General features: G+C 35.7%; 2 protein-coding genes across 2 annotated transcripts; one reads left to right on the plus strand and one right to left on the minus strand.

The window, feature by feature from the left end:
• The first annotated feature begins 1,854 nt into the window (after positions 1 to 1,854).
• LOC149937532 (uncharacterized) lies at positions 1,855 to 11,334 on the plus strand. The gene is made up of 3 exons (XM_090153819.1): positions 1,855 to 1,910; positions 1,968 to 2,490; positions 11,302 to 11,334. Coding segments are annotated over exons 1-3 (558 nt in total). The 5' UTR covers positions 1,855 to 1,908.
• A 250-nt stretch (positions 11,335 to 11,584) lies between these two features.
• LOC149937533 (uncharacterized) lies at positions 11,585 to 12,998 on the minus strand. Its single transcript, XM_090153820.1, has 5 exons — positions 12,985 to 12,998; positions 12,602 to 12,921; positions 12,272 to 12,529; positions 12,205 to 12,215; positions 11,585 to 11,632 (listed from the first exon to the last, which is right to left on the minus strand). The coding sequence occupies exons 1-5, from the start codon at positions 12,996 to 12,998 to the stop codon at positions 11,585 to 11,587; spliced, it is 651 nt and encodes a 216-aa protein (XP_090009946.1).
• Between the last annotated feature and the right edge of the window lie 344 nt (positions 12,999 to 13,342).

Consider the following 13,342-nt stretch of genomic DNA (forward strand, 5'->3'; position numbering starts at 1 on the left):
TTTTGATGTGAAGTTTATGATATGAAGCTCCGATAACATTGAGGTTTTAATCATAAAGAAAATTCGGTGATGGTTTCACAATGCTTCCTATATTTTTTAATTCTTCGCTTTCTCGCTTTGGCTTGGAGATAAAAATAGTCATCTGAGTCATTAGAATGACTAGATATTTCTAACGAAATGGCAACAGTGCAATAAAAAAATCCGTCACTTTTCATAAAAATATAATTATTTACCTATTTTCTGTATTTCAAGTATTCCACGAAAGTAGGCCTAGCGAATGCGGCAGCGCGGTTAACGGCGGCTTCCCGTCAACTGCAGACCACTGAGCTTGTAGGCACCTGACGACTGATTCGGACAGGGGACTGACAAACTGACAGAGACAGTGAGTCACTGTCAGTTTCACCACGGCCAACTTAGATCTGTTCTCGCTGTACTCGCACAAGAAGGCCCGCCAGCTTGAAACGACTCAATGTTAACGAGCGTATGAGAAATTCACGTTTTATTCAGAATAGTTTACGAATAATCACGGAACTTCTCAGACATCGCCATTTTGCCAAATGGCTTCGGAATTCTTTCAAAATAGAAAGGACTTATTTATTCGATCATTTAATGAAACAGAAAAATTCCGATTAATCGTCGTAAATTACGGAATTTATATGACCGTGAGACATTTTGACATCCGCCATTTTTCAAAAGGGCCTTGAAATTTATTAAAATTAATAGGATATATTATCTTTAATAGATAATGTAAAGTAGAAAATTTCAAGTAATTGGACAAATAATTTCGGCAGTCATCGCATTATGATATCTGCCATTTTGTAAAATGGCGTCAGAATTCTATCACAGTGTAAGGGGCTTATTTATTCGGTCAGATAATATAATGTACAAAATTTCATGTAAATAGACTAATAATTTTGGCAATTATCGCATCATAAGTTATATTTATATCCACCATATTTCAAAATGGCGTCGTATTATTATTGGATAACCCATAGGTCTAATTAACTCGTGTATATAATGAAACGTAGAAAATTTCTGATTAATCGACGAACATTAACGGAACTTTAAAAATCTATAGTACGAGTAGAAGGAAAGTGAGGTCGACACATCGATCCCAGGATCGAGGATCGAGGATCCAGGATTTAAGGGGTGAAATGGGGGTAAAATCGTCGAAAAGTCAATGTATTTATGGTATTCCTCGCGACGATTTGTTTTCCCGTATATCAACATATTGTGTTCCGGCCCAACTTGTTCATATATCTCCGCTTATCTCGAAAGATACTTGAACGTATATCTTATCGCGTTTTATCGTACGGAATAAGTTGAAATGATGTAAAAAGTGATAACCTGAGTGGGAGATAGCGCGCGTGCGCGGATTTCCTGGGGCGCGGATTACCCGGGAGGCGCGGTTAATTTGAATTTAAGAGTGTTTTGACGTTATGGAATATGGGACGCGGTTAACGTGCGCGGATTGAGGCGCGGTTAATTTGAATTTAAAACATGGATTTGAGTGTTTTGACGTCATGGAATATTCGTTGTTAAAATGACGTAGAATGGAAATATTTTTAAACTTCATTTTAATATCATTGTAGTACTTAAATATGCTTGAGACTTGAACCTATCTCACGAGTATTTCAAGTTTAAGTATGAGAAACGTATCGTTCTCAAGTATTGTAATTGTACACGTGATCCCGTATGAGGACCGGGTAAATTCCTATATACGTAACGCGATACACTTCAAAATGCGTATACGTAGAATGGAATTAATTTTAAGCCCCATTTTAATAAATAAGATATCGAAGATAAATAATTTTAGAGTATAAAAAGAGAAAACCGTATAATAGTAAGACCATATTTAGAAAGTTCACCATCTGAATTGTATTGGAAGTGACTCCGAGGAACCTTAAAATGTAAGTAGGAATACTCAGTGATAATTCTTAACTTGTCTTAATGTATTTATTTTATAGGAATTGTTCATTTCCTGTGTCTGGTGATAAAGGGTTAATCGTTTATGCAGATGAAACCATCTACTGCGGTCTATTAGATTTAACAAAGGGCATCAAACTAACAGAAGCGGAACTGCAAGAGCTATGGACAAAGAAAGATGCCATTGAAGCTTATTTCAATAACGAAGCTGAAACTTCATGGGTTTTCACAGGTTCTGAAACCAAACGGTTTTCGGTTCATAGATTTGCTGAACAAAAGGTTTTAGATGTTAGACAAATGTACCATGGTTATGGAGTAAACTATGGAAAACTGTTACCGACTAAAGAGGGGGTAGCTTTCGCTCAATCTTCTTGGTTGAATTTCCTCGACCAGTACGAGTCTATTCAGAAGTGTTTAAAGCAAATCAAGGAAATAAAGGAGGCGATGACTAACGTTGTAATTAAACAATTACACGGAGCTCTTAAGAAAGCGTGCAATGGCTGCCAAATTGATCATCCATCTCAACTCCAGCATGATTGTATCATGTCGGATTATTCTAAGCGTGTAGATTTGCATTTTTATGAAATAATTATGTCGGTAGATTGTGAAAATATTATTGAAATGTTTACTATTCGCTGTGAATTGTCGAAAGAAATTTTAAATAATATAATGTCACTAATAATATGCAATGCTAAAAACTTGTTAAAAAACTAATAAAATTGATTGCACTAATGTTCCGATTGTCATTTACCATTATGGATTTAAGCTTACAACATCCAATGAATGGGCTTGTAGCCGGGTCCACCCAATGCGGAAAGTCATTCCTGGTGGGACGGTTGATTCAACATAAGAAGACCTGCATATCCCCTCCTCCGGAGAGGATAATATGGTGTTATACCGAGTATCAGCCGAAACTATTTCAATCAATATTAGAACACACACCTTCAGTCGAGTTTCACGAAGGGTTACTCGATGTTAATATATTAAACCCGCAAATTAGGAATTTAGTTATTTTAGACGATTTATTATGCGAGATATCTAATAATAAAGATGTGACTAATTTATTTATTCGTGGATCTCATCACAGAAACACCTCCGTACTAATTTTAATGCAAAACCTTTATTATCCTGGAAAAGAAATAAGAACTTTAAATTTAAATGCTCATTATCTATTTATTTTTAAATCACCACGAGATAAATCAACAATTTATCATCTCGCGAGGCAGATATCTCCAACCAATAGCAAATACGTTATTGATGCGTTTCAACAAGCTACGTCACGGAAATCTGGGTATTTATTAGTTGACTTGAAACCTCACACCCCAGATCAGTATTTACTTCGAACAGGTTTAATACCGGGTGAAGAATCGGCTGTCTTTATTCCAAAATGAAGTGTATTATAGAAGGGAATTTTTTTAGGGTTAATCGAGAGTGGATTATTAAAGAATTAGCTTACGTAGTATTAGAAACTGAAGAATCGGAAGTGTTTACTTTCAAATCTCCATACCCTTTCAAAGAGCTTTCAAACGAAGATAAAAGACAATGCAGATGGATATCTCATAACATTTGTCATCTTCGATGGAATGACGGCGAACGTCCTTACAGAACGAGACGTGACATTTGCAATCAGATAGCGGAAAAAGCAACTTCGTTTTTCACCAAAGGTTTAGAAAAAGCTGCAGTATTATCGACACTCCTCGGTGTTCCAGTAACTAACATCGAAGATACCGGTTGTCCTAAATTATCAGAACTAGAAGACGTTGAATTAGACTGTCCTTTTCATTCCGAAACTGTTCATTGCGCTTTAAGAAAGGCTAAGAAAATCTCTAAATGGATGTCTCAAAACGAGTTAAGAAAAACATAGACTTTCTACGTTTCCTAACATCCTGTAATCTAAATCAAAGAAAGACAGCTATTAAATACGCTAGCCAGGAGGCTATATTGGCTCTCGTTGAATGTTGTATAAATGTATTGCACGGAACAATTGAACTGTCAGAACGTCATCGTAAGCGGTTAAAGAAACATAGCGCGGTTATACGAAACGTGTCGAAGAAGAACCCTATATCAAAACGACGAAAGATACTGGTACAAAAGGGTGGTTTTCTTCCATTTTTATTAGCGCCACTGCTATCTATCGTTAGCTCAGTCGCCGGAAGTGCAATAAGCCGAGCTATAAACCGATGATGGCTCGAAAAATGCTTCTAGTACCTGAAGATGTAATGGAGAGATTAAAAAACAATACACCTTCCAAAACAGAAGAAACACCTGAACTTCAAAAAGAGAAGACACTCGATGATGAAATGAAATCTATTCTAGATAATCCAGATTTAAACGAATCAGAGAAATTAGCATTATACAATCAAACTCTCCAACGACGGTTAACTTACGTACGTAAAGAGCAAATCTCTCCCGTTATTGAAAACTCTGAACGACCTAAAACTTGGTTCGCGCAAATATCTTATTCTCTACCTGCAACTTATGTTAGTGATGCAATTTCATTATACCGAGCGACTACGGAAGATCCGAGATATATTAGATGGACTAACTCAGGAGAGCTTTCTATTCGAGGATAAGTGATCTAATATAATCGATCTTTTGTATGACGCTGTGAGAAAAACACCTGGAACAGTGATTGATCCTATAGGAGTTACTGAGTTTTACGAGGGCATTCATAAGTCAAATATTTCAAAACGTTTAATTAAAAATCCTGTAAGATTGACACTGTTAAAAACATTCGCTGTATTTCATACACCACCAAGTAGTTCAATGTTATCATCATCTTCACCTAGTCCTCTAAGACCTTGGATACATACTAAATAAAATATATTAACCTGATAATTTTGTTCTCATTTCATAGTATAAGCCTACAATGGAAGGTTGTACAGAAACGGTCTCTTTAGGACTTTTAGCCTATTTATCACAATAATTTTCAAAATCACCGAAAATTATCACAGCTGTATTAATTATCATAGTTATTATAATATTAGAATTATTTAATTTTTTTTTGGCGTTACATGCCATTACATCAAAATATTACCCAATATGGAGAAAGAACTTGAGCAGATCTATACTAACCCCGCAGACCCAGGGTCATTCGCTGGAGTTCGAGCGCTCTATAATTCAGCTCGACATAAAGGTTTAAAGGTTTCATTGGAAAAAGTAAAACAATTTCTAATAAAGCAGGATACATATACGCTGCATAAACCTGCTAGAAGACGATTCAAACGAAATCGAACTATTGTTTATGGAATTGACGAACAGTGGCAAGCGGACTTGGCAGATTTTCAGAAGCTGTCTAAATATAATTCAGGATCTCGCTACGTATTATGTATTATCGACATATTTAGCAAATACGCTATGGCTGTAGCGGTTAAAAATAAGAAAGGTGTAACAATTTTAGAAGCGTTACGTAACGTTTTTGAAAAAGGCTGTCAACCGAAAAGAATTCAAAGTGATCATGGAAACGAATTTGTCTGTCAAGAAGTGCAGAGTGAATTACAACGAAGGAACATTAAATTTTTCGCTACCCGATCAGAAATGAAAGCGTCCATTATTGAAAGATTCATTAGAAGTTTTAAATCTCGTTTATATCGCTATTTCACGCAGAATAACACCCTTAAATATATCGACGTTTTAGATGATATTATAAACGCTTATAACAATAGTTATTACAGATCAATTAAATGTAAACCCGCGGAAGTTACTCTAGATAACTCTGCTAAAATATGGAAAAATCTTTACGGTTCGGTAAATTTTTCTCCTCCGTTAACATACGCGTTTGAAATTGGAGATATTTGTAGAATAAGTAGAAATTTATCAATTTTCGATAAGAAATATAACCCGAATTTTACTACAGAATTGTTTAAAATAGCTGAGAGACTACCACGTGACCCACCTGTATATAAGCTGATGGATTTAAATTCTAACCCCATTTTAGGAGTATTCTATCGAGAAGAGGTTCAGATTGTTGGTCGAGATTTAAAAGACTGTTACTTCATAATCGAAAAAGTAATAAAAAAGAGGAAAAAATCGGACGGCCGCGTAGAACTGTATGTCAAGTGGCAAGATTACGACCCTACATTTAATTCTTGGATACAAGAAGTGGATTTAAAATGAGTTTTTACGTAACGCTACCTTCAGATTCCTCGTCATTATATTACCAAGATAATAGCGTTGGTAAATTTCGAACGTATTTAGCTGAACCGTTAAGATTTGAGGAACAGTACGAAGTTGGGTTAGCGGAAATAAGCTATCCTCGGACATGGAATAACGTTCGAAAACCTAATCTATTGGTTATTAAAGACCCTCTCGAATATGATCAAATGACTGATAACCCTTTAGTTAAAGACCCTCTCGAATATGATAAAATAATTGAAGTTCCCGCGGGTTTTTATAAAACTCCGGAAGAACTATTACATGTTATAAACGTCCACAACCAAGAAGAAGAACAAGTTACATTCGCTTATTTAAATTATTCTAATCGAATTAAAGTTAAATTGCAACCGAAAATCAGAGCTGTAATTGGCCCCGATCTATCGATTTTACTAGGTTTTAAGGATAGAAGAGATAATGATTTCACCATTTTAAATTCAATGATAACCCCCTACCCAGTTGATATGAACGCTGGGTTACATTCCTTATTCGTTTATTCTGATCTGGTTGAAAATAGCGTTGTTGGGGATAGTTTAGCACCTCTATTAAGAATCATAAGCGTCGAAGAGAAAGGCGAGTCTAATGGGAAAACAACTACAAAAATATTTTTACAACCTCATTACCTACCAGTCGTGTGTAATAATATTAAGACTATAGAGATTAATATAATAGATGATTTAAGTGAGCCAATACAGTTTCATAGTGGAAAAGCTCACGTTGTATTACATTTTAAACCCCGTAAAATGTGGACTTCACTATAAACCTTTAATCATTCAGGACACACCTTCATTCTAGCTTAAGAGAGCGAACAGTTAACATCATGAGGTCTGAATATTCACCTTCAAGAACTGATTATGAAAGTTACTATTTAAACCAGGTTGGTTTCGGTGGAATACCTGTATATAGAGGTTTAGCCGTGCAAAGAGGACATGGACTAGGAAATATATTATCTTCAGCGTTTAGATTCGCGGTACCTTTACTGAAGGAAGGCGCTACTTTTAAGTACCGGAGCGAAAGTAGCGACCGATGTTGTTAGCGGAGTCCCAATTTAAACAGCGCTTAAATCGCATTCTATTAACGCTGGAAGGGAAACTTTAGCTTCAGCAGCTGATGAAGCCATGAGACTAACATCTTCAGCTACGGATCATATTAAAAGAATGACGGGTTCCGGAAATAAAAGGAAACGAACTCAATCGAAAAACGCCATTTCAACAGCAGGCAGGATAGCGAAAGGACGGTTCCCTAAACGTTCCGATATATTCTCATAATGTCCCTTTTACACCCGCACTCAGTTGAGTGTATAAATTCCGAGCTAGATTTGTTTCAAGTACCTATGACACAATCTTCGATTATTGGTGGAGAATGGGTTGAGTATAATCCAATATCAAATATAGTTGATAACGCATCAATTACATTTTCTATCAACAGTAACTCTGAAACGTATATAGACCTTTCACAAACTTTGCTGCACGTTCGAGTTAAGGTAACTAAAGATAATGGTCAACTACCACAACCCGCGGTTCCAGGTGTTGCGGGTGGGGCCGCCGGAACTCCAGCCGACAATATCGCCCCCGAGAATTTGTTTCTTCATTCGCTTTTTAGCGACGTCCACGTATTTCTTAATGAAAGATCAGTAACACCTTCCAGTCAAAATTACGCTTATAAAAGTATGATACAAACTTTATTAACGTTCGGAGATTCTGCGAAAAAAAGTTATTTAACGAGTTCACTTTTCTATCGGGATACGCCTGGAAAGTTCGATTCATTTTTCGATAACGATGGTTTCTCTAAACGAGCGAGTTTAGCGCAAAAAGGGGCGATTGACTTGTTAGGCGTAGTCCATACTGATTTATGTCAACAACCACGCTTTTTATTAAATATGGTTGATTTGAAATTTAAATTCGATAAAAATAGAGCAGCTTTTTGCGTTTATTCCGACGTAAAATGTAAAGTGGAGATTTTATCAGCTTCCCTTTATCTGAGGAAAGTTAAAGTGATACCGGAACTATCGCTCGCTCAAGCCAAGGCGCTACAATATGGAACCGCTAAATATCCTGTAACTCGTTCGGAGTGCACCTCATTTTCTGTACCCGCTGGTTTTATGGCTAGTGTGCAAGATCATTTATTTACCGGACAAGCACCCAAGAAAGTTGTTATCGGGTTTGTGGAACAAAAAGCGTTTCTAGGAGATTTGAAAAAATCCCCGTACAACTTTCAACATTTCGATTTATCAAGCATTGGATTGTACATTGACGGTAGCAGCGTCCCTCATAAGGCGTTATCTCTAAACTTTGAGGAGAATCAATATATTCAAGCGTATTGCAATCTTTTCATTCAAACTAATCAGTGGAACGTAGATGAAGGGAATCAGATAAGTCGGGAAGATTACCCTAACGGAAATTGTTTATTCGCGTACAATTTAACCTCGGATCTTAATAACAACGCTAATCACTTGCATCTTGTAAAAAACAGTAACCTGAGATTAGAATTAAAATTTGCAAAACCGTTACCGGAGACGATTTCCATTCTAATTTACGCTGAGTTTCAAAATTTGATTGAAATTGATAAAAATCGAACCGTGATTTTCGATTACAGTAATTAATGGATTCGCTACAGATAACTAAAATTCTTGAAAAAGATTTAAGTACTAAAAGTATATTTCAAGGCGTGTTCGCGGCTGACAAGCTACCTAAATACGTAAAAATATTCCCTTCTCTATTTATTGTAAATACCGATACGAGTGCTGAACCTGGAGAACACTGGGTTCTAATATATTTTTCTAAACATAAAAATTGTGAATTTATGGATTCCTTTGGAAACCCGCCAGATTATTTTAAATTTAATGACTTTATTGAACGAAACAGTAAAACTGTAACTTTTAATTCTAATCAATTACAGAGTAATTCTAGTAATACGTGTGGAGCATTCTGTATCTATTTTGCTATACACAGGTGTAAAGGAATAGAAATGTATAACATTGTGTCTAGGTTTAAGAAAGATAAATATGTAAACGATAAAATGATTAAAGAGTTCATGTGCAAAATGTATTCAATAAAATAATTTTTTTTACAATTTATAGCAATAGCAGTTTTTTTATATATATACATAAATACAAGCATTCATTATAATTTTTCAATATCTTTATGACCGTGCGCTAATGTACGAACCCCGCAGGGTAGAATGTATCTCTTATCATCATTTGGTGATAAACAAAGTTTTCTAGTATTTAAAGTAAATAGTTCATGCTTGAAACTAGCTATACGCATCATCTCGGCTGACATGGTTTCTTGATTAAAAAGACAACGTTCATAGTCTTCGTGGCGGATGACGTTTCTAATAACGTTCATGGCAACGCCCTTACAAACCTTTTTATGGTTTAAAATTGACTCTAAAGATTTCCCCAATCGCAACGCCTTTTCTATCTCTTCAGCGGTCTTAGACTCCCCGTACAATTTAATAGAATAAAGCTTTGGACGAAGTCCTACAAAGCTTTGAATTAACTGCGAATTTGTCTCGTCTTTAAAATAACCGAGAGCTTTTTTATTCTGATTAGAATGAAGGAAATGCGAAGGTGGATAATCAGAGAAGTCAAAGCGGTTTTTATGAACTTCAAAGTCTTTATAAACATCATCCGTCTTAATGTTGTACGTTAGACTGTCTGTAAATATTTTATATATTAGTACTATTTAAATAAAAAATGCATATTAAATTAAATTACCAGTGTCTGTAAATAATAGTGATGCTTTGTCCCCGTACGTATTTTTTATGAATCCATAATGGAACCGATACATGAGCTCCTTAGATAAATCTAGAATGGTGAATCCGGTAAATATAGGCCGGTTAAGAACAATATTAGCTCTCTTCTTATGAGCGCCGGCTAACTCTTCATTAAAGATGGTAAAGTGTTCAAACTGCGGGGAACTTGTAACTTTTAACATTCTTTCTGGTTTATGAATCAATTCGAAATTTATATGCTTCCGTAAATTTTCCATTGTTTTTCTAAAGAATTAAATGAAGTAAGGGAAAAACCGCAATAAATTATTTAAATTGATTTACCCGAAAACAGAGTTAACCATTAGTTTCCAGAAATTCTTTTCAAATGAACTCTTGGATAATTTCCTCTGTTCAGTGTTGAATCTAACATATTTTTCTAACCATTTTCCTTGAGTGAAGGTTAGAGCTCGATGAACCTTGGTTATTTTCAAACCTAATTCTACATAATATTTTAAATTGCGGTAATGTACTATGTATTTCTCTTTATTATTTAAATTAGGAAAAAGTTTTGGTAGACTTTGATTCTCCTTAATATTTAATTTTCCTAAGAGATCTTTGGAGTATGGAGATAGCATATCATGTGTAATAACTTTAGATTCCGCCGCTACTGGGAGATCGTTATGTAAGTCATGCAACTCTGGAGGATATTCAAGATCCACCTGCAAAGGAAACTATTCTTTAAAAATATAATTCAATAATTATAACACTTGTTATTTACCTCTAAAATGTATCCGTTTTCAAAATATTTCTTAACAATCTGAAATTTACTGGCTCCTTCCAAAACGAGATTAGATACTAGAGCATCGAGGCTATCGCTTAGAAATCGATAAGAGTCTAAAAACCGAAATCTCCCTAAAAATAATAATAAAATTACTGTTAAGGTTAAATCCATAATTAAATATATTTTACCTAGTTTGAGTGAAATATAATTTTCGCTAGTGGAAGGAATACAGTCAAGTGTCTGTTCCTTAAAATGACCAATCTCCTGACATATAAGATGTAAATCGTATCTATGAAGATTTATTATTATTAGGTTTATTTCCTGGATAATTAACTTAATAAATTCACCTGCTAAGGTTATGAAGGAAAACAGGGATAAATTCTGGAACTTTCTTTTGAAGATTACAGAGGTTATGCGCTGGTCCCCTGTATTTCCCAGTGAAATGACAATGATCGCGAACCGCGGGCATATTTCCCTGGTTAAGCTGCTTCTGACAAATGTAGCAATGTGTAGCAGCTTGAAACTGTTCCTCCTCCACCGGGGTAATAATCATTGGTACATTTGTCTCAATGAGTTCCATCAACTCCTTTTCTAATTCCAAAATAGACACTAGAAATCTTCGAGTTGCATCTTGTCCTCGATAGCAATCAGTTCGAACAGGTACACCTATTAGTATCCTATTATAATTTATCTGTTAAACAAAATTTTGCAAAATAACTTACCGTTAGGTCCTACAAGTACCGAAGAATACGCACAACTGATATGCATGTTTACTTTGCTGGTATTTGTATCGGGATCTAGATCACATCCTTGAACTCTCGGTAGGATTGCTTCAAAATAGGCGTAAAATACATACTGCACCTAATAATTTAATTTCATTAAGAGTTAAATTAAATAATTTTTATTTTTACCTTTTCTGTCCACACATATTTATCAAAATAAAGCGTCTTCTTCTTGGTAGGGAAAACTGTTTTTTGGACGCCGTGGGTGGCGCATTCTTCGATATGTGCATCACGTCGCTGTTCCGCGTGGTTTCCACTGAATCGGTGAAGACACATCCTAATAGAGAAAATAATTAGTAGATTGCAAACTAATATATTGGAAACTAAATTACCTGCAATAATAACTTGTACTTCTGTGTTTTGTTAGATGCTGTAGCAGTTTTCCTAGGTCTCGTATAAGACAGTAATGTCTATTCCCATCGTCAATATCTTTAGTTTCATCGGTGATGTATAGCAAATCAACCTCCCTTTCCTTACCACACTTGTTGGCGCTTACGTAAAGAGGGAATATATCTCCCGAGAAGCCAAAAACAGATATTGATAAATTATTCATTAATTCAAATTTTTTAAGTTCCGTAGCGTTTAATTTGAAAGGGAAAGATATATCACTGGTATCAAGTTCATTTTCGTAAGGTGTATATTTCGAAACACGGTTAGCGTTTTGAGTCAAAGGAACTGGCTGAAGCTTAGCTAGAATTGACCAGAGAAAACATTTATCATCATTTTCGTTTCTAATATTAAGAATCGCACGATGTTGACAGAGTTTTTTAGTAGTTCCATATACGATGACCCCCGTAGCGGCTGGTAAGATGCTACATTTAATTCTACATACAGAATACGATCAATTACCCAACCCGATCCTGTTAAAAATATAATGTTTTATTTCAAAATATAACTTATAAATTTTAGTACATACCTGTCGCTTCAAAGTTTTCCGCTGCTGACTGTATTGTTTCAATGCAGTCGTTCAGCTGGTTTTCAATGACATCGAGCGTTAATGTTGTTTGCATAGTGCTCCGGAAGTAGGGTCGTACTTCCGCTCTTTGTTCCACACCTCCTAAAGGTCTCATATACACAGATCTTACGAGTAGGAACCACTTAATTCCACGTTTACTAGCCAGTCTTTCCATTAGAAATTTACGGAAAGCGGCTCGGTAACGTCCAATAAACATCCCTGCATCAATATCATAGTCTTCAGCATTGTAACGGATAGAGGCTAGCGTATCATTCAAGGCTTGGACCATACTTGGGGATGCTGGTGGTGTTTCATCAAGTATTGGTGAGGCGGGAACAGGTGATGGTGTTAGGTTGTCGGGTAAAGCTGATGTAGATGGCTGTGTACGGGTAGATTCCAATTGAATGTCTTGAAGCAAACTAGGTGACGGTGGACGGGTTGGTGATGGCGAACGTTGCATTGGCGACGGTGTGCGAGACAGGTTCATAGGTTCGGAAGGGCCGGGTGCGTTCAAGTCATGAGTTCGTTGATGGTTCTTAAAATATTCCAATCTAGCAACAGTCTTACCACATACTTCACAGATAAACTTATGTCTATCACCGTGTACTTCTCTAACATGCCGATTTAAATTTGATTTGATAGAAAAACTTTTCGCGCACGTAGGACACGTATACTGAGCTTTATTCATCTTGAATATAGCTATCGCAGTTAACCGTGGAATGACCTCCCACAACCCTATACAACCCTTTTATAGGATATTCAAGTATCATTTGAGAATGATACGTTTCTCATACTTAAACTTTAGATATTCGTTTGAAATACTCGTGAGATAGGTTCAAGTGCCAAGCGTATTTAAGTACTACAATGATATTAAAATGAAATTTAAAAATATTTCCATTCTACGTCATTTTAACAGCGAATATTCAATGACGTCAAAACACTCCATGTTTTAAATTCAAATTAACCGCGTCCCCCGTAGGTTCAAGTGCCAAGTATATTTAAGTACCACTTACGTGATAATGATATTAAAAT

The sequence above is a fragment of the Leiobunum rupestre genome, chromosome 7 (genome assembly GCF_980474605.1).
Source record: "Leiobunum rupestre chromosome 7, qqLeiRupe1.1.hap1, whole genome shotgun sequence".
Taxonomy (NCBI): Eukaryota; Metazoa; Arthropoda; class Arachnida; order Opiliones; family Sclerosomatidae; genus Leiobunum; species Leiobunum rupestre.